Below are 26,296 nucleotides of genomic sequence, written 5' to 3' on the forward strand. Positions count from 1 at the left end.
AAACTCAATGAATACGTCTTAACTGAGTTATCACAGAAATTACTATGTACACTTCTTGAACTATCTCTTCCTTAATAAGAAGATTGGAGAAAATTATCAGAGCTTACTACTGTTTTTCAACTCCCAGTGATGCCCTCTATGTAAACCTATGAGGAGCAACTCCTTGTTAAGTACTTCAAGGTGGCACACACATATGCAGGAAGCATCAGCCAAAGAGGTAGATGGAGAAAGTCAATACAAACAATGCTGGCCAAACAGTATTAAACTCTTCCCTGATTATCCAAAATTGAAGTGGTCTTTCTCTCTTTTCCCTATAGTGGTAACTCTTTATAATTAACTTGGCAATTAATCACATTCTGCTTTGTGGTATGCTGTATTTTGCATTTTGGTTGTTTCAAAATTCACAAAGTATTTTCCATGTCTAGAATTAAATGGCAGATTTCTTATGTGCTTATGTGTATTATTTCCCAAACACCTTAAAAGAGTGTTTGCAAAGAGTTTGCTGCATCAGGTCTCATACAGTGACCTTTAGTTGTTTCTAGGACCTTAGGTTCACCTCTCTGCTGGATTGCTAGATGTTAGCCTTCTTTTAAACCCATCCCAATGCCTAGTCTTGTTTATGGCAAGAAATATTCACTTAATAAATACTTTCTGGATTGGAATAAATTGGAATTTTCATTCTTCTATACTTTATTGATTTTTTTTTTTTTAAAGAGACAGGGTCTGGCTGTCACCCCTGCTGGAGTGCAGTAAGTAGCCCGATCATTCATACCCCACTCTAACCTCAAACTCCTGGACTCAAGTGATCCTCCCACCTCAGCTTCCCGAAATGCTGAGATTACAAGTGTGAGCCACTGTGCCGGCGAATGAAGGTTCTTTACCAAAGAACAATTCAAAATGTGTTGAGATACATACATACAAGTTGTCATTTCCTTAATAAAAATTGTAGAAATTTTAGGTACATGTTTACCTAATTAATAGTAAGACAAGAGGTGAAAAATAATGGCCAAAAGCTAAAAACACAGACTCTTCAGATCCTCTGAGCAGTACAGCAGACGTGGAAGGCCAAAAACAATCCGTAATTCCCATGATCTGAATATAAATAGCCAAATTCATCAGAGACATATACAGAGATGGTTACTTTGTGATTCATACACTCTCAGATTGATGGAGTCTCACCTGACTGATAAATATATGACAAATTTCACTGGCTTCTGATAAGTCAGAACTAATCTTTAATCATGACAAAATATTCATAATCTAATCCTTTTATCAAATTGACTACCACTGCAGGAGTCTCATGTGTTTGCACAATTAAAAACCCATGTTAGCTGTATATAATAAGGCATTACATTTGATGCAAATCCCTTCCTATTGAAATAAGTGCCAAGCTGACAGCAGGAAGTAGCTGATAAGAAAGCAACAAGGCATTGCTGATGGCATTCTCGATAACTGAACACTAACTCATAAGCATTCAGTCTACAGCCTATTACCCAAAGAGCTCATTTTTAAAAAGCACAGATCAAGGGAAGTGTCCTTTTGCTGCATCTTAGTCACAAAGCAAGAAATTATCTTAAAAAAAAAGATAGACAGGTGGTAAGTACATAGGAAGAAAGAAGGAAGGGATAAAAGGAGGGAGAAAAGAGAGGGAGGGAAAATATGATAATTTTATATCCATCTGTGATTCTGGTATTAGAAAAAGTGGTAGAAGACATTATTTGCCACCATATCCTGCATGTAGGAATACCTATAATTTTGGAAGCATAGTAATACACTAAGTATACCACATTCAAATAATATCTATAGAGGAAAATTAACAAATGGATATGAAATTGTGTATTACTGTTCTCTGCTATAAAAAGAGTGAACTCCTATCGTTTCAGAGTTAATTAGAAAGAGTCTCACAAACCCTAGTACTACTTTCCATGCTGACACTACAGAGATAAAAGTAATTTTTAAAATATAATGGTATTTTGTAGAACTACTCCATAATTTTGAGATATATAAACAACACAATCTCTGAAAGATCCTTTCCTTTCCTCCTTGGCCTAAGTGAAAGAAGAGAATTCACAGAGCCTGAAAGGAAGAAGAAAGTTGACGAAGAAGCCGTGTAGCATAAAAACTGTGAAAGAGTGGGGACAGAAGTTGGATAACTCCTTTAAAAGACCTACTCAGTATTCCCTCAACATATAGTTTATTTTCCCATCTCAGGCCATTGCTCACCACTTTCTCTTGTCCACCAATTTTTGAAAGTTTGTTGTACTACAAGGGAAATTTAGTATCAAAGTCATTTCTGTACATTAACTCCTCTTCTTCACCACATTATAATATCTGTGAGGGGTTAGTCACTGTTTTAACAATCTCTCAACCATGTGCAGTGCATAACGCTGTATCTTATTCTAAAATACTCCATAAACATCAATTTGTACTCTTGCAAATACATAATCTCACCAGTTGTTCATAAATACCTTTAGAGTGCCTGGCACATTAGCTTATACTTCATAGAACTCAGTAATCATTTGGCAGTATAAGTCAATGAATGAAAGATGAAGATATAATTTTCAGAAGCTAAGCATGGTTCCATAACCATATGATAGAAACCAAATTAAAACTTATCTGATTTACAGTTTACATAAGCAATTTGTGTAAGTTTGTAAAAATTACAATGAAGGCAGAAGGCCTCTATTCCCATATTATACTCTTAGCCTGAATTAGCTTCATACCAGTAACTTGTCTGAAAGGCTCAGTTCATCAAAAGCTAAAAATGTTAGGCTCAAGTGCTTTAAATATTGCTAACACCACGAGCAGGCTTGGAGGTACAGGGCAGTGTGCTGCGAGGCAACAAACACTGTGTTCTTCTGAAAACTAACGTGTGCTCTTATGCCACATATAGACACAGGGTAAGCACACTAAATAATACATAGCTAGAAAAACATCCTTACTATTACAGATTAAAGACACATTATACACATTATCATAGTGTGCACACTAAAATATATTAAGCAATTTTAAGATTTTTACATGTTTTACAAAAGTTACAATGTATTATCTTAATTTAATGACTGTATTTGAGGTGGTCTATTTTACACCTGTGAAGCTTTAGAATTATTTTTATTTGCAAAAAAGTATTATAATACACTCACACATAACATTACACATTCTGTTAGGAATCATGGTCAAGTTATTAAGCATATTTGATATGACATTATTAACAAAAAGAAACACTAGAAGATCTTGCTACTGCTCTTATCTTTGACCCTCAAACTTTTCCATTTCAGTAACCTCATTAATGTCAAAATGCCATTAGAATGTCTGCCCACTTTTAAATCTCTACAGCCCAAGCAAAAGCAGAACCTTTGGGGTTCAATCAGGAGCATTTTCTTTTTGTATTCAGCTAAAAAGCTTAATAGAGTCACAAAGGTCAGAATATTACTTTTATTTTATAAAAAGGATGGCACGAGAAAGATAAATTTTAGAATGCAAAAAGGCATTTTAAGACCTGAATTGAGCAATTTTTTTTGTTTGTTGTTTGCTTTAAAACTCTTTTATTTAATAGTTTTACACTTAATTGCCAGATTCCTGTGCCATATATAACCAATACCACTGACAGGACTTGTTTTTCCATTTCATACTAGTACCTTTCTTTGGCTGGGTAACATGGGAAGTGGAATTTGGGGCTTACTGGGGGTGCTCTTAGAACCGCCAGTGAAGCCTCCACAGAGGCAGGGTTGGGTGGAGTGAGCAGCCAAACGCCAGAGCACCTGCAACAAAGGCCCAAAACACCCCGCAGGGAGGGAGCTCTGGAGTTGGGAGAGCCCTTCAGAGATGTCCCGGAAATGAAGCAAAAGGATAAGGAGACCTAGCCTTTATACTCGGGCATTCAATGGGGGCTGCCTCTGGGGAGCAGGGTTTAACATCCCTTCAGCCCACGGCAGTTCTTGCGGAGGCCTCAGCTATGAGCCCATCAGCAGGCAACTCTGTCGGCAGCTGGGGGAAGACAGCCTGACCCTGAAAGGAGAATCACAGAACCCACAACGACACTACCATGGGAAAGAGCTTCATGAATTGTTTTCAAAGACTGCTTTTAACACTATTTCTCATTTTCACGGTTTTTATTCTTTTTTTATCATCTTGTACACACTCACATGTCAATCCTGTTTACTAAGTGGTATTCAATGGGCTTCCTATAGAGCAATGAACCTTAACAGGCAGCTTTTAATTGGCCCACATAGGAAACCACATTACTATTAATTCCACAGCTACAGCATAAAATAAAACCATTGCTTCTCAAACTCTAGAGCAATTAGACCTCTCGGCTATTTGGCTAACTGTGCTTCATGATACCCAATGCAGTTAATTATATTTTTTGATGTTAATAGTCTCTGTCAGTCTCAAGCATAACTTCTCTTTGATGAATATTTAAATTATATTTGAATAAAAAATAATCTTGGTTACATTTCATATTCAGTAATCATCACAGCTTAATAAAGGTCTACTCATCAAGGGTTGAAATAGGCGGCAATGCACATATAAATGTCCTAAATCAACTAATCAGATAATATATTTGTTATGACCACTATTTCTCTCTCCAGCTATCTAACATGCCTGTTTATATACATTTTTAATACAGTCCCATTCACGTAACTTCCCACAATTAGATTTCAAAAGTTACTTATAAACATTCTTTTAAATTATCTTTACAGAATCCCATTAATTAACAATGAGAACATCTTAGGATTAGGTCATAAAATAATTTAATTGTGTGGAAAAAAATTACCAAATTATAAAATATCCTAGAAAAATCAACGTACCTACATTTATCTACTCTTGCTGTATTGTCTTGGCAAATTCCAAGAGAATTTTTTATTACAGAACTTACAGAAACCCATTGAAATCATTACTACAGAAAAATAACAAAAATAGTGTTCTCCACACAAGGGTGTAATGAGAGCTGGGGATGAGGGTGAGGAAAACTTCCAAAAATGGGGAGGAGGGCCGTGGGAGGAGATTATAAAAACAAAGTCCATTGGTGTAATTTCTTTAAAATTTATTTATTCCTTATTTAGTTTAAAACTCATTTAGTTTAGTCCATATTATAATAAGAAGGTTTTAAACCAAGCATTTATTTAACATAAACTGTGAAAATGGGTTATTTTAGCTCAAGTCTTTCACTGAATAAATGTTTTATCTCATCTACTTAATTAATGTCCCTTAATAAATTGATGTGTTAAATTTTTAATCTTTCAGTCTCCCTTCTCCTAAATCCTAAATCTTTGAAATACAAAGAAGATATAATATCAAAAGATACAATGAAATGTCCTGAAATGCACACTTCAACCTATGGATGTCCAGTGGAACACTAAGCCAATTTCTCCAAACTATCACCTGAGAAATTAACAAGGTGAGTATGGATTCAGGTTTTGTGGGATCTAAAGATTGTAAAATTTAGGAATCCTTCTTTAAGAAACAAAATAGAAAAATTACCAATAGAAAATCAGGTACCAAAGTAATAGTTATTTAGAAGACAAAAGACAAAAAGAAAACACAACAAATAAATTTTTAAAAGCTGACAAGGACCACAACCAACAATCCAGAAAACTAAACAACAATTAACTAATTGCTTGGCATTCTCTTCTAATTCTTTCTTTAACATTTTAGCTACATGCTCTACGATTGTCTCTTCATATAATAATTTCATAGCGTCACTTTCTATAATGTTGCCCACCATCAACGGTTGGGGTGCATAAAACACGCACCCGCACTGCCACGTGTGCTCACGCTTGTTACACTACTCCAGCCTGTGCACCGAAGACACTGGTATATTCTGATAAATTCTATTTTATATTATATTCATCAGAAGAGGGAGAATGCATGGTACATTTGTATTTTTACATACTACACTTGACATGTGCTCTGTGTATTCTATGTACTTCACTCACCAAGGAGAAAACTTCTGTTTTGATTAGGTATCAATGAGAACCAAATGCACTCTTACTGTTCTACACATTTAAGGACTGAAAGAAGTTTCCCCAAACTACCTTCTGGCTCCATATACTACAAATACTGTTTCTATTCCACTACCCACATATCTCAGGTGCTACATAGAACACATTTAAATTGCAATGTGACATCTGGCTTTGCACATTTATGTCACAATCAGTAAGGAAGTATAATAGGTAATAGAAATATTTTTAGAGACCATTTCTTCATCAGAATAGCTGGCAATAACTAAACTGTACAAGAGTGTCTGCAAATCACATAAAAATACCCTACTAAACCCAGACTGAATTTATCACCAACTGAACTTTCATTTAACTGGATCCCAAAATGCTCTTGGCTACTCCTAAGTCACCATAAATGAGGGCAAGTGTTAACAGAGAAGTCAGAGAATGAAATCAAAACCTTAAAAGATTGTGTTTCATTACTGTACTTCTGCAAATTTTACAAAAAACATATGACCCTGTGAACACGTTCCAATGCCTTGGAAGAGGCCTGGGCAGGTGAAGGGCCTTTCTGTTTTAAGATTCATTAGCTTCATGGATTTACCACGAATCCACCCTTAGAGACAGAGAATAACACTTTCACAAATTACAGGTGAGTTCAGTAACAATGATAGATCTGTGGTCTAAAAAAAATGAACAGAAAGCCCACTGGCATAATCTCAAGCCAACTCAAATACAGCAACTCTCATTTCAGACACTTTCTTAAAGCCATGGGTAATGTGTATAGGTGAGTTCTAAAATTGTGTCTTTCTTTGTTGCATATGACATGAGAAGAAATTTGGGGAGAACTGTGACATGTATTAGTTACACAATACGTGGATTACATTGACTTATATGAAATAAACAAATATTAAAAGACTGCAGAATTGTTTACCTTTGTATTTTTTTCATAATCAGATATTCCTAGAAACATCTGAAAGAGATATATTAACTCCAAAGCTAATCTTAGGATAAGAAAAAATACTAAAAAAAACCCCCTACGTTGCTATAATGCATTTAAAGAAAATACACGGCAAAGAAAAAAGAACGTGTCTTTAAAATCTGCAAAATACATAAATATGTATTAGTAAAATGCCATCAGAAACCTACAATAGTTTTCCTTAGACAATGTACAAAGTAGAGTATCTACATTGGTGTTTTTTGTTGTTGCTACTGTTTTTATTACAGTCTAGGTTTGCAATTTCAGTATATAAGAAAAGCTAATAAGACCATAATAAATGACAGTTTAAGTTGTTTTTAAATCATTTAATATCAAATCTTTTTCTCTCTTCATTTAATAAAATTAGTATATTTATGATACTGACTCACCATTGTGAGTCTGCTCCTAAAAAAGAAAACAAAATAAGGATTTAAGGTAAACTAATGATGTTTTCTCTACTAAATAATTGATAGGCATTTTATTTACTTTACTTAGGAATCTCATTAAAATGTACAAGGATAATGAGAGTGAACAACCCTCAATTTTGCCCAAAATTATATTTGATCATTTATTAATAAAATGTATTAAATAATAAAGAGCATACTTCAGACAGTGAATATATTCCACAGCTTCAGTGAATACAGGTGTTATTTTCCTGATAATAAAAATGCCAACAGGAAATTTTACTACATACTAAAAATAATTCCCAATTTTTTTCTTTTCTTTTTTTTTCTTAAAGAGACGGGGTCTCGCTCTGTTTCCCTGGCTGAAGTGGTAGAGTAGAATGATCACAGTTCACTGCAGCCTCCAACTCCTGGGCTCAAGCAATCCTCCTGCCTCAGCCTCCCAAGTAGCTAGGACTACAGGAGCACACCACCAAGCCTGGCTATAATTCCAAATTATTAAGTGAAGTTCTACTTCATAGTTTGTTCTTTTTTTAACTGGTAGAAAATATGCATTACATTATACTTCAGTAGCATTTGTCTATGAAAAATAAAATGGCATCAGGAACCTAAATACTCACAATAATTTTCCTTAGACAGTAAGTAAAGAAATTTAACATTAGATTGTCTAGTCCATTTTGAACATATGAATTAGACAAACAGGGTTTCTGTCAAATAATTTATTTAAATTTATACTTTGTAAATAGAAATCAATATTTTAGTGTATGGCAGGTATGTACTAGGTGAGTAAAAAACTACAATGTATACGAAAAAATATGTACTACAGAAATACCATTGTCATCCCATCCATAACACTCATCTTCCCAATGGGAAACCTGGAATAAATAATCCCCAAGACTATGAAAAGCACTATGAAAAGATCATTATGATCATATTGAGATTTACAGGTCAAGTGAACTGTTCATGTTTACTTTTACTGATTTTTATTCTATTTCTTCACCTCTCGTACTTTGGTTTCAAAAATAAAGACAATTTCTAAAAAGGAAAACTGAAGCAAAAATCGCCAAGGTTTAAATGAGATATGGCTTTGCTTTTAAAAACTAACTTCCCTTACCCTCATCCAACCTGTACCTGTTCAAAAATAAAAGAAAATTCAAACTTTTAATGTATTATTCAAGCCTCTGAATTTCACTGAATAATGCTCAGGGAATACTGAATACCAGTAATGTAGTGTCCCCAGGGAAAATGATCCTGGCTTCCTTGACCAAAGGACATAATACAAAAGGTAAAACTCCATATATTAATGGAGAGTACCAGCGAAAACAAGCAATTCACACCTGTACTCTCCTCAGTCTTCAATATCTAGTAGGAGACTTACTTTACTAACTTTTCATTTAAAAAGGAGTAACAAAGGACCCTATAGGGCAGAATCTTTGATATGACATTATTTTTTTCTGCATTTGATAAGGTCATAAATGATATTTAGATCATTTGTCTTCTAAACCATTTTATAATTTATTAGTCTTTCTTATACATTAAGTGTGAATGTTTAATATGGTTCATGTTTATTACTGCCCGATAGTTTCCCCTTCCTATGAGTGCTTTGGTTTAAATGCTCATCAGTGACATGCAAAGTATGTGTATAAGTAGATATGCCAATTAGAGCTTTAATGGCTATTTATTACTGTACCAAGGTTCAAGAAACTACACTACTAAGTTCTCAAATCCTGAGCCAAAGAGATATGCTTTTAAATACCAGTTAGCTGTATTGAAACAACTCAGCCAAGAGTGAGAGAATCAGTGGGAATCCATCAACTAACAGAAAACAACCTAAGTACGCTGCATGGAGATGATGGCTTAGAAGCATCTGAGTTATTTATTCTTCCCCATATGTATTTCATCCTAATGGACAAATGGTTGATGAATCTGACACCACAGGTAGATAAAAGCACTTGGGATAAACAACATGAGGGTAACAATGCAGTTTTTCAGACATGGCAGGCTTAGATCCTATGAAAATGAGTAAGTGTAATGAATGAATATATCAAGCAAGAGAACCCTGACTAGTAAGCATTTGTAACAATGCAAGGATACAATATACCAACCCCTCAAATATTATGAAACATTAAATTAAGTGACGAAGTAGATTACGCTAATTTTTTCCTTTTGAAAAATGCCATTAATGAAAGAAAGATATGAAGATCTTAGAAAGAATAATTTCAAGTTTATTGTTACCTGTAAGAGAAATCAAGAAATAAACATTAAATAAAATCTTTTTCATATAACTGACTTGGATACAAAGCTTCTTTGTGAATCAATGATCAATACAGAAGTTGAGAGGGTTGTGTGTCAGGAAAGTATACACCAAGTGAAATCTATAATCATGAAGTCTGCCAGAGAACACTGGCAGAACTGCATTTTTAATGAATTTTCTTGATTAAATTCTGAGAAGCTTCCAATATTTACCACTTCTCACAGTAAGGTTTCTTGTGTGTATATGTATATAAGTATCTTCTGTGTTTAAATATTTTATATGAAATTAATATCTATTAGTATATTTGAAAATAACAGAAGTATACAAAAATCTAGATAACAGACTTGAAATTCAAAGTTATTTAAGAATAAATTTTCATGCCGCTAATTAATGAGGTTCTAGGTTCAGATGATTTGAGGTTTCAGGCCCTGTGGCAAATAATGCAACCTTTTTCTCAAGGCTCACAAAGTAAAAAGAGAGATAATCACATTGCCACGGCTTCACAGGGATATTTTAAAAATAAGTGCAGAGTATACATACAGCAATGTGAACAAAGTGTACTGACTACAATGACAGTTGATTCTCCAAGTGTAATGAAAGGGAGTTAGAATTTGATGAGCCCCAAGTTCCTCTGCCGCTCTAACAATCTGGTATTCAATAGCTCTCTTAAAATAGAAGGCATGGCCTATCACCCTCTCTCCCCCTATAGAGAGTCCCTAGTTACATGGCTTGCCTGGTAGCAAGAATGGGAGCTAGCATGGCAAAGGGAAAGATCATTCTGCTTATTCCAAACTAAGGCATGCACTGTCTTTTCCATGCAGTTTTACTTCTAGCTGAATGCGGAGGTATGCACTCAATTTTCCAGTCTCACTCTGCATCTACTATAACGTAAGGAACCAAAAGAACCAAAGAACAGACCAAGTAATGCACATTACACATACAATAGCACACTCCTTCAAATTCTCAGGCACACAAAAAATTGTCACCATTTGAGATGATCTTGGGTTAAAAATGTTAAATAAAGAACTTAGAGGAAATAGGTTAGGATATTGACAGGTTTAGAAAAAGGAAATTCAAGGATAGAAAAGTCATTGAATGGGGTATAGGAAGGGAATAGATCATTCTAGTGCCTATATAGTATATCTTTCTTCCATCACCATCCCAACCTTTCAGAAAACATTAATTTCTAGAATCAGCTTTGTCACTTATTTAGCTTCAGTTAATTACATTGTACCTAAGTTCTAGAAGCTAGATTTTTTTTTTCCCTTTCCCTTAGGATAAAAATCCCTGAATTTGTATCCCTACTTTATAAATTCAGATCATGTATTTATTCACTGTCTGGTTCCATGTGACCAGGGTAATATCTAATTCCTGTTGGTCTATGCAAGGCTAATTGCTATTTTCTTGATTTCTATCTTGAAACTCTTCTATCTTGGAAATCCTAATTTGTTCTCTTATTTGAGCTGTCAAAACAGAATAAAAATCTTCAACATCATCAAGAAAATTAATGCATCTCTTTTGTACTTTACTACTGGCTTATTGGACATTATCCTCCTATGCCCATTCCAGTTTCCTTGATGGTAACTTTATCTCTGCCCCTTAAATGCAGATGCTCTCTAGGGACTGTCTGTGAATGCTCAAACTAGATCATTTCTGTGGGTTATATTTTTATCTATAGACCTGTAACTATCAACTTTATGCTTATGTTTGCTTCTTCTATACATTCTTCTTCGATTACTTATTAGAGTGCCAAATCTGTATAAACAACTGCTTGCTGCACTATTTATTTATATGCCACCCAGTTCCCAAATAAATTTAAATGGACAGTATAACAACCAAAAAATACTAAATTTTATTTAATAAGAAACCTAATGTAGTTAAGCTATGAGGTTCTAGCCTAATCTTGAAGTGTATTAAATGTCTGGCTAAAAGCTTTGAAGGAGCCAGGCTAGTTCCCTATGTCTAGGACATTACATTACTTTCCTGGGGCAATTTTAATACCCCAAAAAAAGGGGGATCCCATCTTTCTATTAATTACACAAAATACACCACCCTACCACAGGGAATAAATGAAGCATGTACTCTCACCATCTTCTTCAGATTAGCACACATTGCTTTCAGTAGCTGTTTGTATTTATGAAGGTAGACTCACACGTAGATGATAATATGAATTGCTCTGTAAAACAGAACCTAACTATGCACATTAACCTTACATTTAATATTGAAAAATAAATCAATAAATGTTTACATACTTGATTACTTTCAAATACCTTCAGATCTCTAGGCCGAAGAGCTAAAAACTTAAGGACATTACAAAGCATCACCTAAAGCAGCAAACTACCTTGATGACAACAAGCATGTCCTTAAGAGTGAAGAATATAAACAAAGAGATGGTCATAAAAATTCAGAAAGAGGACTTCAGGTACAATTTAGCACATCGTTTTAAAATACCTACTAGATTGTACCCAAGTGCTGCAAAGAGCCAATACTGTTAGCAGACTTCTAATGAACTTATTAACAAAATGCTTCAGAGTAACAGTAGGGTTTATTTTGTTAATGAATTCAAAGTATTATAACTCTTACATTTTTTAACTTGTCCCACAACAATGATCTTTAAAGAGTGTTAAAAAAAAATTATCTGTAATGGTGACTATCCCATAAAATATTAAAATAAACATCATTTTAATGAAGAATTTCATATTTCACTTTTTAGGATGAGCCACTTAGAATACTTAAAAGACATACGTTATCAGTTACTAACAAAGCCTTAATTTCACATTTCTAAGTAAGCAGGAAATATAAAATGGAAAATGAATAATAATAATACTTTTACCATGTCCACAGTATAAATTACAATAATATTTCTTTACTTGATTCTCAACTGCTGAATTGGTAACCGTGGAAGAGACGGATGAAATACAATGCAAATAGTAATATATTTTAATGGTACTAAAATGTCTGTGCCTATCTCTCTATCATTATATATAAAAAGAGGGCTCTCAAATTTAATAGAAAAATTCTAGTGTTTTTATTTGAGCTTTCCAAAGAGAAATTTTCTACATTAAAGAAATAAACATGTCTTTCTTTACTACATTACTGAATATCACATTTTTTGAAGAATTTATATATAAATGGAAAAATTTGCTAAATTATTAGGGGTTTGATATTTTTAAATTAAAAAACAGGGATAAGTTATTCTACATATTGAATAATGATTCATAGTAACAGGGTAATTCACCTGCAAAAATATTTCGTCCCTATTTATCTTACAGCTATTTGAAACTACGTACCAGTCAAATATGTACGGCAGACTTCCTTGAAGGTTTACACTCTGACACACACAGAGTGGGGTACTTAAAGCTACCATTACGAATTCATTTTGAAGTCATCTTAATATTGTCTTCCTTTTCAATAAAATGTTCATGTCTAAGCTGTCATTGTGCTGATTAAACAAGTCTAAGCCATCGATATAAAATAATTTAAAAATGGGTTTTTGTCGCTGAGTTTTAAAATTACCTTCTTATTTGTGCCAATATACCAAATACTGTTTGGGGATTTTTATAACAAGGTAGAGAGAAAAACTGTATGCTTTCACAGAATTTAAATACTCCCAAACTCTAGGTCCTTTTAAAAACACAGGTTGAGTATCCCTAATACAAAAATCCAAAATCCGAAATGCTACAAAATCTGAAACTTTTTGAGTGCCAACACGAGATAAAAGGTCATGTTCAAAAGAAATGCATTTCCTTTGCTCATTGGAACATTTCAGATTTTCAGGTTAAGGATGCTCAACGTGTGTAATGCACATATTCCAAAATCTGAAAAAATTCAAAATCTGAAATACTTCTGGTCCCAAGCATTTCAGGTAAGGACACTCAACAAGTGTTATGAAAAACCGCAGCCCAGCTTTTATAAAATAACGAAACAATAAAAATAACTTGATACTTTATCTTGAATGTTTCGTATAACTTGTAATATTTGTGTACAAGTATGGTAAGACTTACATAATTGACTAGATATTTGCTGTGTACTTAAATGTATAACCCAGCAAACAGAGACAGGTTACCTACAATATGCAATCCTACAAGGCCATCTCCTCCAGACCTTCTTTTTGTACCAATTCCCACTGTTTTTTCTTGTCAGTACACTAAAAATAGGTAATTATACCTAATTCTTCACTTCCTATTTCCCTGTGGTCTACTTCTGCATGTCCAGCTCACATCAGTACCATTGCAAAGGTGCATTAACATGTGAATAGATAAATGGTTGATTACCAGGGTTTGCCTTTTTGTTTCCCTAACATAGGCAGTTCCAAAATTTTGAAATACTACATACAAAATGTTCTATTATAATTTTCCTGGAGCACAGAATCCATTTTCCCAAAAAAAGTAAGTTATAAATAGTGGTTTGTTTCACAGGCCACACTTCCAATTTTATATAGTCCATAAAGGACTTAGATTTTAAATAAGAATACCTTTGTCAAGTACCTTTTATGCAAATGAGATTGCCTTAATTTTCTGAATAACTACCCCTTAAGAATTCAATATAAAAACATTTTGGTGGAAATATTTCAAAAGTATAGTATGTGTTTCTCTGGTTTCTTAAAAACACCAGCATTAAAAAAACTAGTTACTATAATGTACTGTTGACAAAAAATATGCTAACGCATATTCTCTGCGACCCATGTTCTTACAGCATGCATTTTTTAAAAACAGTTTTCCATCTTTTCCTTCATGGCCTATTACCACCTTTTGATGTTTCGCTGTGCCTGTATTGCCCAGCCCCATCTAAGAAATTTGATATTCTACTTTAAAGTGGACTGGTAAGTAAGTTAGAAAGCTAATCGGAATATTGTGTCCAGAGCGAGTAAAAAGGTAAGGAGGAGGGGGAAGGCTTTGCATAGAAAGATGAAGGATTTTTCTAGTAAACAAAATATAAAAGCATTAACATATAATAAACTCTGTGATGCTTGGGTGTCCCATAACAGTATCTCTTTGCTACAAATAATAAGAATTGCTAGGTAAGGATCCTCTGGAGAAGTGGGTTACTATTGTCCCAGCTCAATCACAATAAAAGATAACCACCACTTTAATATCTTATATATAGAAAAATTCTACTTAAGATGCCAGGAATACTAAAATTTTTTTTGAAAAGATGCCAAGAGTTAGGTGCTCTGTGTCTAATATAAGGAAAGACGATATCTGTCCTCAGTAGTTTCTTGTATTAAATCTGTAAGTAGAAAGGCAATGAATGGTCCAGTTAAGAGGTATTATTTACATAATTTTAAAGTTTATAACACACTCTCCAACACATCATTTTAAAACACAAAATTAACCAATGAAATACTGTCTACTTTCTGTAGTTAATAAATTGGGGCTCAGCAGAGAAATAAAGAAAATTGCTCAAATTCAATAAAATGGAAATCATCAAAGCTTACATTTCAACCCAGGAATTCAGGTATTTCATCCCACTTAATATACACCTACTTTATACTACCCTACTCAATTATAATCTTTTTAAAGTAGCTAAAGACCAATTTATCATCATCTATAACACCTTAGTACAAACTACAGTGCCTTGGGCACTCAGACAATGATGCCAAATACAAAAATTTTACTTAGATCTAAATTTTAAAGAAAAGATAATTTGTTTATTGCCTTATATCTTTAAAACCATCTTGAGCTACATATAAAGAACAGAACTTTATTAGAATATATTTATCTTAACTATCTGTATACTATTTGAAGATGGCAGAAATTCCCACTTACTATTTTCCAGCTTGCCTTAAACCCATTTGCTACATTGATAGCCCTACTGCTCTAACATTAAGGTGAAATCATGACTTAGTAAAGACAACCAGAAGTTGTTTAATCTGTTAAAAGAATTTTATCTGTAGTCCCTTGAAAGATACAAGGGACTCTGTACTTAGCTATATGCTTTCTTAATTTGAATTCATTAAGGATCAAGAGAAGGAGAAGACAAGCTAAAAACTGGCAGAAAATATTTACAAAAGACAAGCCTGATGAAGGATTGTTGTCTAAACTATACAATGAACTCTTAAAAGTAAACAATAAGAAAACAACCTGATTTTTAAAAAATGAGCTAAGACTGAACAGAAACTTCATCAAAAAAATATATAGATGGCAATTTTAATAGCCTATGAAAAGATGTTCAACATTATATGACATTAAGGAATTACAAATTAAAACAACAATGAGATACCACTACACACCAGTTCCAAACACTGATAACACCAAATGCTGGTGAGAGTGTGAAGCAACAAAAACTCCCATTCATTGCTGGTGGAAATGCAAAGTGGTACAGCCACTTGGGAAGACAGTTTGGCAGTTTCTTATAAAACTAAACATACTTTTACCATACAATCCAGTAATTATACTCGTTGGTATTTACCCAAATGAACGGAAAACTTATGTCCACACAAAACCTGCACACAGATGATTACAGTGGCTTTATTCACAATTGTCAAAACTTGGAAGCAGCAAAGATATCCTTCAGGAGGGGAATGGATCAATGGAATATTATTCCACACTGAAAAGAAACAAACTATCAGGCCAAGAAAAGACAAAGGGGAAATCTAAATGCATATTACTAAGTGAAAGAAGCCAATATGTAAAAGATCAGTGGCTACCAAGAATTAGGGGGACAAGAGGGATAAATAAACAAAGCACAGAGGATTTTTAGGGCAACAAAACCACAGTCATGCATTGCTTAAAAGCAGGGATACTTTCTGAGAAATGCGTTGTTAAGCAATTTTGTTGTCGTGTGAACTTCACAGAGTACACTTACAAAACCTAGATGGAACAAACAACTACACACCTAGGCTATATGGTATAGCCTATTGCTCCTAGGATACAAAGCAGTACACCATATGCAATTTAGCACAATGTTAAGTATTTGTATATAGAAACATATCTAAACATAGAGAAGGTAATATGTTATGCTACGACTTTATGATGGCTAAGCCATCACTAGGAGGCAGAAATTTTTCAGCTCCACTGTAATCTTATGGGACCACTGTGGTATGTGTGGTTCATTGCTGACTGAAATGTCCTTATGTAGCACACGACCGTATTCTGTGTGATACTACAATGGTGGATACGAGTCATTACACATTTGTCAAACCCTATAGAATATACAACACCAAGAGTAAAACTATGGACTCCCAGTGATAATGATGTGTCAACGTAGTAACAAATGTACTACTGTAATGTGAGATATCAACATTGAGAGAGGTTATGTGTGTATGGAGGCAGGGGTTATATGGAAACTCTGTACTCTCTGCTCAATTTTGCTATAAACCTAAAACTGCTCTAAAAATAAAGTTTATGAATTAAAAAAAGTTAAGGAGCAATTACTGCCAAAGACCCAGACATTTAAACATTCTTGATATAAAAAATTTAGATTACATCTGAAATACTATTCTCTTTTATGCAGTATTAAAAAAAAGGTATGTCTACTTCTTCTGATATGTCAATCTATATTAAAATAATGTACAGATTTGAATGTGGTTGAAAGCATAATATAAAGAAGAAATCAACATTAATAGGTAAAAACCCAACTCAGTTTAATAAACAGGCAGGGATATGGCTGTTATCTATCCTCTTGGGAATTATTATAATTTTACTAATTTGGATATAGTAGCTAAAATAGGATATTAACACATGAATATTTACCTAAAATGGGATATTAACAGATAAATATTTACCTTTGAGTCATAATTTTGAAGGCATCTGGGAGGTAGCAGTCTGTATTCTCCATCTGAAATGGGTCAGCATCACAAATCTTGTCATCTGTCCGACCGTAGTTAGCACTCTCAATCATGATGACATCACTGCCCGGACATCGCAGATCTATAGAATAACCTTCACAGGATAATTCTCGCCTAACTAACCCAAATGGTAAAGCTGCTCTGCTGAAACCTTAACATAAAAAAAAGAAAGAAAATTAAACTTTAACTCATTTATGAGATCAGTTATTTTAATAAGGCATTTTCAAGTAATATGATTCATGTCTAGAGTTAAGCGATGTCATAAATTTAGGCAGTTATTAAATAATTTTGTGATTCTTTACTATGTGTCAGAAATTTACTATATTAAATATTTTTCTCTTATGTATCTTTATTTGGACTCTACATCTTTAGAAGGCACTTTAAAATTATTCTAACAAAATAGTTCTGAGTAAATCCAAAGAAAAATAAAAAATCTAGCCAGCTGTGATGGCTCACACCTGTAATCGCAGCACTACGAGAGGCCAAGGTGGGAGGATCACTTGAGGTCTAGGAGTTCAAGACCAGCCTGGGCAACAAAGCGACACCCCCATGTTTCTACAAAAAAATTTTTTTGAAAATATTAGCTGGATGTGGTGGCCCGTGCCTGTAGAACCAGCTACTCAGGAGGCTGAGGCAGAAGGATTGCTTGAGCCCAGCCATTAGAGGTTGCAGTGAGTTTTGATCATGCCATTGAACTCTAGCTTGGGCCACAGAGTAAGACCCCATCTCTAAAAATAAATGCATAAATAAATATTTACAAATTTAATCACTGACTTTATAGTGATAAGTTTTATAAGTATAGAATATAACAACTAATCAAGAAACAATTTTCATTTGTGTAATGGAATAAAAGCCCTGCTATGTACTGGCCTTACTTTCTCATTTAATATACACATATTAATTGCTGTCAGTATCGTTAACTTAAAAATACAATACCTTTGTCTTAACAGTTTTCCCCAAAATAACTTAAGGTACTTATGACAGTAAGATACTTATGGTACACTAATGTATTTCAACTTACAGACACTTTATTTAAAACTGACATCACTGAAAAGAGTCAGCAGATGGACATTCAAAGGGGCCACCACTGCTCCAACCCAATCCAAAAAATTTAAATACCCTACAAGGGCAAAATTTCTCTTAAGATCAGTTTTGTCATCTACAAAAGGTAGATTTAACATCTGTGACATTACTTTTCCTACCTGTATGATTCTAAAATTCAAATAAGGTACATAAAAACGCTTAAAGTGTTATATGAATTTATGTATAGTACATGAGGTAGAGTTTAGACAACCACTGTTCACGAGTGCTATACAAAAGATTCCTGAATGGAATGGAAGATTAGAATTTTAAGTTGTAAGCACTGTTTTCAAACAGGGGTCCCCTAACATAATAACAGAGCACAGGACAAAGAGTAAAAGCAGGGAACGCCAAGAATAGCCAAAAAGTATGTGTGAGAAGGACTTCCTTGCTGTCCTGGCGTGCTACCTTTGGATAGCTACCATACCAAACCTTCTCCTACGTTGTCACAATTTTTAATTTCAGTTCTCTAACCTGTCACATCTATAGCATTCCTACTATAAAAGACTAGCAATACTTTCAGTGTTTTTTTCTTACCTCTATTCTTTCAATTATTTTGTACCACATGAATTATCTCACATATCCCTTTTATAGAAAAAACCTTACACTCAGAAGTAAAATACACTGTTCCAAGTCATAAGCTTCCAAGTTAAAGAGCTGGGCTGTGTCCAGGTCAATCCAATACCAAAACCTGTTTTCTTTATCTTTATTGCACAACGTTTCTCACTAATTCAGTGAAATAGACAGTCACCTGGATAAATATGCACCTTTTTTCTTAGATGTAAACAATTTTCCAAAAGGGTTACTGGGTAATGCACTGGTATGATTTAGAAAATCAGCCATTCTCAAACTTGGCTGAACTCTCAGTTCTCCTGAGAAAACTAAAGGTGTAACTGGATTGAAGAAGGAAGAAAAGAATACATAATTTGGAACAAGGAAATCTTCAGGGGATTGTGGCAAACTCCAGCCTTTGTTGGTTTTCCCTAAGAAGGTTTATGGTATCATAAGAGTACTGCAAGTATATGGAGAGATGCACTATTTATTAATGAAGAAGGAATACAGAAATAGAACTCGGCCAATGTCAAGACAAATGGTAAGCAGGCCAAATTTCCAAAAGATATTTTTTCCCTAATAAGTTCATAAATAAATATGTATTTGTTCTTTTCCATTTCCTAATCCTGTACAGTACTGCCAATACAAATAATTTAGTTTAAACTAGTAGTATATTTGTTACAATTGAAAATATTTTTTATGGTTTCAGAAGCTGACAAATTTCTGTGCCAAAACAGTGACATCAAATAAAACTCTGAGATGTAACCTATTTTATAGACAGGTGATTTGCATTTATTATTCCATAACAAAACAGAATAAATTATATTATTAGAAAATGTTAGAAATATTAAAAGACACTATTAAAAACTGATTTGGAGCTATAATGCACAGCTCTTACTATTTTGTTATTTTGTCAAAAACATAGAATTGGTTATGAAGCACTGTGGTTTTTAAACTGAGCCCTTTAATTATTTTTGTCATTGTTAGTTTGCAGACTTATATGGTTATGATTCTAAGTGAATTTTCCTTTGCTTTTGAAAGTTACATAGTGGAGTGTCTTCTTGTTTTGATAATTTACTGAAAGGATTTTTAAAGCTTTAGTCATAGTCATCCAAAAAAGTAAAGTAAAGAAAAGGAAAAGAAAGATCAGCACACTTTAATAATTTATTGGATTTCCAAAATAGAATCCACTGGAGAAAGAGATTATGGTACTTATGCTTTCATTGCCAAGAACTTAGAAGTTCTTGCTATGGTTAGAATATGGTTTGTTGCCACCAAAACTCATGTTGAGGCTTGGTCCCCAGTGTGGCAGTTTTGGGAGGTGGCCTTTAATATAAAGTCTTTTTTTTATATAGAGATGGGATCTTGCTATGTGGCCCAGGCCTCAAATGCCTGGTCTCAAGTGACCTCCCCCCCACCGCCCCCACCCCCACCCCCCACCTTAGGCAAATGAGTAGTTAAGACACAGTCTTTCTCACTGGCTTAAACATGGTTAGTTCTTGCACAAATTAATTAGTTTTGCTCTTTTTTCACATGCACTCACTTGCCATTCCACTTTTACACCATGCTAGGAAGCAACATGAGGCCCTCGCCAGTTGCAACCACTAATCTTAGACCTCCTAGCCTCCAGAACCATGAACTAAATAAACCTCTTTCCTTTTTAAATTACCCAGTGTGAGGTATTTTGTTATAGCAAAAGGAAATGGACTAAGATAGTTCTTAATAGTGAATTTTGCTTTACTTAATGCTATGTCTATTGTTTTAAATAAAAAATGTTCTCTTTTCTAAATTCTTGTTCTCTTACCCGTTTCCGTTAAACTTTATACATATCTTCACTAATGTGCTTTACTAACGTGCTTATTATTAACACATAGTACTGTGTATATTCATTTTTGATAGGTATCTACCCTGCTAGACTGTGATTCTTAGTTATAAACCTAATGCCTACAACAGCACATGATACATAATTCCAATAACACTGTGGAACCAAATCATCAAATTAAACAAATAGTATTTGCTTAACACAATATAAATTGCAATGTGCTTTTCTCTGTAATATCCATTTCCTTTGGTAGTGAAAATAAAAATGGTGAACATTAAGAAACAAACTACTTATAATAAAGAAAAATTATGTGTGATCCCCTCAAAAGTAAAAAATACTTAAATTCTGTCAAGTTATTATTTTCTAGGTATCACTAGAATTCATTAGTAAGTTTTCCTTTATCTAAACTCTTGTGTTCTCAACCAGAAATATATATTTCCATAAAAAATATGACAAGAGAAATAAAATATTATAATAGCTAACATTTCCAGAGCTATTACTATGTGCTGGCACTAGGTTACATGCTTTATATGAATGTCTTTGTTTTATGCTTAACATCACCAAAAAAAATAAACACTGGAGTAGTTACTGTTGTAATACCAACTTCACAGAGTATGAAACTAAGACACCAAATAGTAGTAAACTTAGGGTCTCAGGGACTACTATTAATACAAGTTACATTCTATTCTAACCCATGCAGGGTGCTCAGACTCCAGAGTCCACGCTCTCTGATCAATGTCCATAATCAGAAAAGTACTCTGTGACTACTCAAGCCACTTTGTTGATAATATAACAAGATTTATTTTATAAGTTTTCATACAATCTAAAAATCACCAAATATTAGTAAATCTGACAAGAAATAATTATTGTAAACGTTCACAAAACATATAGATAGTAAAGAAACTTATATCTGTGGAAATGTAGAGATATGTACCACAAATATAAAGAGAGAAAACTCTATACTGTTTAAATATGTATATAGATGGACAGAGCCCTGAACACTGAAGTATGAGTGTTTGGGTCAATCTTGCGAACTTGGCAAAGTCACTTTCCTTTTCTGAGTTTTACTTTCCTTTTCTGAAGAATTAAAGTCATTTCAAAGTCCTATAAAATTTCTCCAGTCTATGAGTCTAAACAGACAAGCTCCTTTTAATCAAGTATACATGCTATTTAAAATTTTCAAGTGATCAATAATTAATAAATTACTTGTTCTATTTCTTTAAAACATAAACATAATGACATTGCTCACATGGATGTGTTGTGGCACAACAATATAGATTGTAAGGTATGATCAAAATAATTCTCAAAAGTCCATGTGATGAAATAGGTAGGGTTCAAACAAATCACAGGATAACACCTTCTATTTTAATCAAAGATTTAGTGGAAAGGAGAAAATAAATATGGGTAAACCAGGGAAAAGAAAAGTTTATATAAGTTTTTAAGTAATTTGGTGTGCCTTCGTCGGCCACTTCACACTATTTCCCTGAAAACTTCAAGAGGTATAGTTTAACCTTTTCCACCAACAATGGTTCTTCAAAGGAAGTCTGGAAAAACTTTTATAAAACTACTGCAATTAATATTAATTTTTAAAACCCAATACTTTCACTAAGTAAATCTTATGAAAGACAAAAAAAAAACCTTATTCCTAAAAACATTTATTTAACCCTTTATTTATATCACATTAATAACCTACAATGCTACTGAGTCACAGGAAGAAATCACATGTGGCTGTCATTTCTTAATCAAACTTTGTTCCTTTGTGGAAAGTAATTCTTAACTGTTTTAAATTGGCTATTTTAGAGTACATAGTTTTTCAAATTCATTTGCCAAGTCTACATGATTGATTTCCAAAAATGATTGCATGACAGTCAGATCTTCAAGCTCTATTCCATACCGACTGAATCAGAATCTCTGGGTCCAGATGAAGCTAGGATATCTGTATTTGTGGGAGAAAACTTTAATTTATTTACAACACACTGATATAATAACCAAGATGTGCCAAGAATTTCTCTAAGGCCTTTTAAAAAGAGTTTTTATTTCTCTATTGAGATTACCTATTTGTTAAGTCACTGTCATCATATTTCCTCTTAATTTTTTAATATAGTTTTACTTGAATCTTTGAACATTTATAATAGCTCCTTTGAAATGTTTATCTGCTAAATCTAACTTCTGGGCCCACATCAGAGGCAGTTTCTATTGAATGCTTTTTCTCTTGAGTATGGGTCAACTTTCCTGTTTCTTTGCATATCTTGTAAATTTTTTGTGTTGTTGATAATATATTATTAGCAACTTTGGATTCAGATTTCTTTCTCCGGAGAATTGCCGCTGTTATCGTATGTTCTTCTCATTATTTTTACTGGATTTAATCTGCAGAATCTGTGTCCCCCATAGGGTGTGGCTGCTTATTATGTCTTTGCTCATGTTTTGTTTTAATTCTACTTTTATTCTGTAGCCTGGGTTCCTAGAGGTCACCTCTATCCGTGCAGCTTAGTGGTCAGCCAATGACTGGACAGAGACTTTGCACAAAAACCGTGAGTCCATAATAAGGTTTCCACCCTCTGCTGATCTGAGTGGGTGTTAAGGAGAGTATTAAAAGTTCAGGATGTTTTCAAGTCAGCCTCAGTTATTTACTTCCTTCCAAGGCCTCTCATGCATCCTTTGAACATGTGCTTCGCTTCACAGTTAGTCAAGAAAGCAGAGAGAACTTATGGCTCTTTCATTTCCAAGATTTCCCTGTTATGTTTCAGATTGGCTCTCTAGTCCTCCCAACTGGAACCCAAACAAACGTTAGCAGAACTACAGGTTTTCCCCATTTCTTTCCCACTGACAACACTGCTGGGCACAGGTTTCTAATCTGCACTCCAAATCAAGTCAACTCTCCATGGTAGCAAAACCATTGGTTTTTAAGACCATCCTCACCCTGATGAAAGTACCTCAATGACACAGTTAAGGAGTGAGAGCTGGCAGGCAGGGGGAGCAATGCTACGCTAAACGGCTTTAAACTACCACTCTTCATACCAGAAGTTCTAGTAGATTTTCATAAATAAATGCTTCCCATTTGTTGTTTGGCTTTGGTTGATTTCCAGAGCCCAAAATGGTTGTTGCTGACAATTTTGTTCAATTTTATACTTGTTTTGGGGGCAGAGGATTTGCCACCCTTTTCATCCCACCATTGTCAGAAGCCCCATAAGGACTTTACAAATATTTATTTACTGACTATAAATCCTCAAAACAACCATATGAGATAGGTACTATTATTATCACCACTTCACAGAGGAGGAAACTGAGGCAGAGACAAGATTAAGTTTTCCACTGTCACATATCCAATAAGCATGAAATTTAGCTTGGAACCTCAGCAATTCAGCTCCTGGGTTCATGTTCTCAAATGTTACTTTAATCCCTCTCCGAATGAGGATGACAGGACAGGTCTGGGGACCCCAGTTGTAGAGGGCATAGTTATGATGTACCAGCTGCTCCTGGTCTTGGGGAGGAAGGAATCAGGAAGGGAAACTGTGTCTTATGGTAAAGTATTCAGTGAAAAGGCTCAGTCAGAATAATAAACATAAAGAAATCCCAAATTAAAGCCTTTTAACCACATTATTACTATGACATTTATTCTAAGCTGTACTTTCAATCTATTTCTATTTCAATAAAAAAAAAAAAAAGGCATCCCAACAAGCAAAATGTAATCCAATCTATCTTTCAACCCTGACAGTCAAAGAAAGAACTGGTGGGAGGCCCTGTGAGGAAAAAAAAATCAATATTGCAGCTTTGTGCTGTGCAAATGTGAATACTGCCAAATAGTGGTGCTTAGAGTAAAATGAACTGTTTTGCTCTATTTTCTCCTCTCTGAACAAATGATTTTGAAAAGACAGTTTTTCCCCCCAAGCTATAAAATGTCAAGCAATAACTCTCCATGCTTTAGGCTAGTGATTGGAATAAATACCTTCCAGCAACAGGTGCAGTGACTTAGGACTGAAATCATTCACATTCAGGGGATAACTCCTAATAAACAGATGCACTGCTACCGGATGGGAATTTGTAAGATCAGAATTGAAATTCTATCATTGGAGTTTGCATCATTTATAAGCATTTCTGCAAGAAAATATGCTGCTGTGACAACAAATAATACAGTCTGTTGTGATGAACTTCAAGCACTTGATTAGAAACATTTTGTTTTTCTAACATTGTCTCCATTCAATCTGTTCTCTCCAGATTTCTGTAAAACCATACCTTCCTATAAAAGTGTTCTTATTAAATTGCAATATAAAAACTTCAACTTTTCTGGTACTGTTTTTCTTAATTACTTTGAACTAAAAACCCTGTCATGGATGCTACTGCTTAAGCTGTCTCAGGGCCCCAGGAAGCACCATGCCTTTTTATTACCAGGAACCTCTAAGAAACTGTGACTTCAAGCTGTACTGAAACATTAACCCAGGCTACAGTCTATTACAGTGCTGGCATATGAAATCTCTGAATTATTCCTGTTTATATGTGTTAATAAGCTTTCTTCCTAAAAAGGAAATAGAAAACTATTTAACGAGGAGGGGACATGATTTTAAAACAAAGTTGAACTGAAATTTAGGAGCTCCCAGAAAACTTATTTCCATTTCATCTTAATTTAGATGAAAAGAGAGTGTTAAAAGTAAATCTAAAAGATAAATTAATTCACTAACAGTTCAACTTTTCCACTTATCTCTACATATTCATGAAGTCAACTGATCACAGTTTTAAAATTCAAGGATGCATAATAAAACTTTTATACTGCAAGGCAGTATGTTAAAAATCTATTTCATGTAAATTGTAAAAGGTCATTCTGATATTTTAGTTATTTGACTTGATCCACTTAAGAAATTACTTTATCAATCAAACCCCAAAATATCTTTTTTGTGAACATTAACATATAATTCTTTTCACCGAGTCTGAACTATGACACGTGCAGAGTAAAAAAAACTACTTTCACCTTTGAACTTGTTTTCATGCTGAGAATAAAGAAAATTTAAAAATATATGTCATTTTCCAGCATAAGCACACTGGCCTAGAAAATGTAGCAATTTGTGTCTAAGTAAACTTGGTTAGCATGAAACATCAAACAAATGCTTACAGAAACATGAAATTCTTGCAAAAGAAAGTGTTCGAAAAATTTAAGATCATGTACCTACAAACTTATCAACTCAACATCAATGAGTTGATGCCTTAGCTTCTTGCGTCATTTTGGTATAGAAGCTGTTGTTTATTTTAGATATGTTTTAGATTCTGAGGCACTTCTAACACTTTTTCTAAGAAGAATGTTTACAGATAATTTGAAATTTTACTATCTTATTAATAAGAAAAATCAAATTAAATACAAAATGCTTGTGAGTTACACTGAGGAACACATCAAAATTTCCTAACATGCCTGGCACCATGGCACATGCCTGTAGTCCCAACTACTCAGGAGGCTGAGGCAGAAGGATTGTGTAAGCACAAGAGTT

The 26,296-nt window shown here is 33.9% G+C and overlaps 1 protein-coding gene across 10 annotated transcripts in view; it reads right to left on the minus strand.

The window, feature by feature from the left end:
• The window catches only part of ADGRL2 (adhesion G protein-coupled receptor L2), a 188,292-nt gene that overhangs the window by 66,306 nt on the left and 95,690 nt on the right, over nucleotides 1-26,296 (minus strand). For all 10 annotated transcript variants that reach the window (XM_045547671.1, XM_045547679.1, XM_045547678.1 and 7 more), the window contains one exon: nucleotides 17,306-17,519. In XM_045547671.1, coding sequence (XP_045403627.1) covers nucleotides 17,306-17,519 — 214 coding nt within the window. The remainder of the gene's footprint in view (nucleotides 1-17,305; nucleotides 17,520-26,296) is intronic.

Source organism: Lemur catta, chromosome 3 (assembly GCF_020740605.2).
Source record: "Lemur catta isolate mLemCat1 chromosome 3, mLemCat1.pri, whole genome shotgun sequence".
Classification (NCBI taxonomy): domain Eukaryota; kingdom Metazoa; phylum Chordata; class Mammalia; order Primates; family Lemuridae; genus Lemur; species Lemur catta.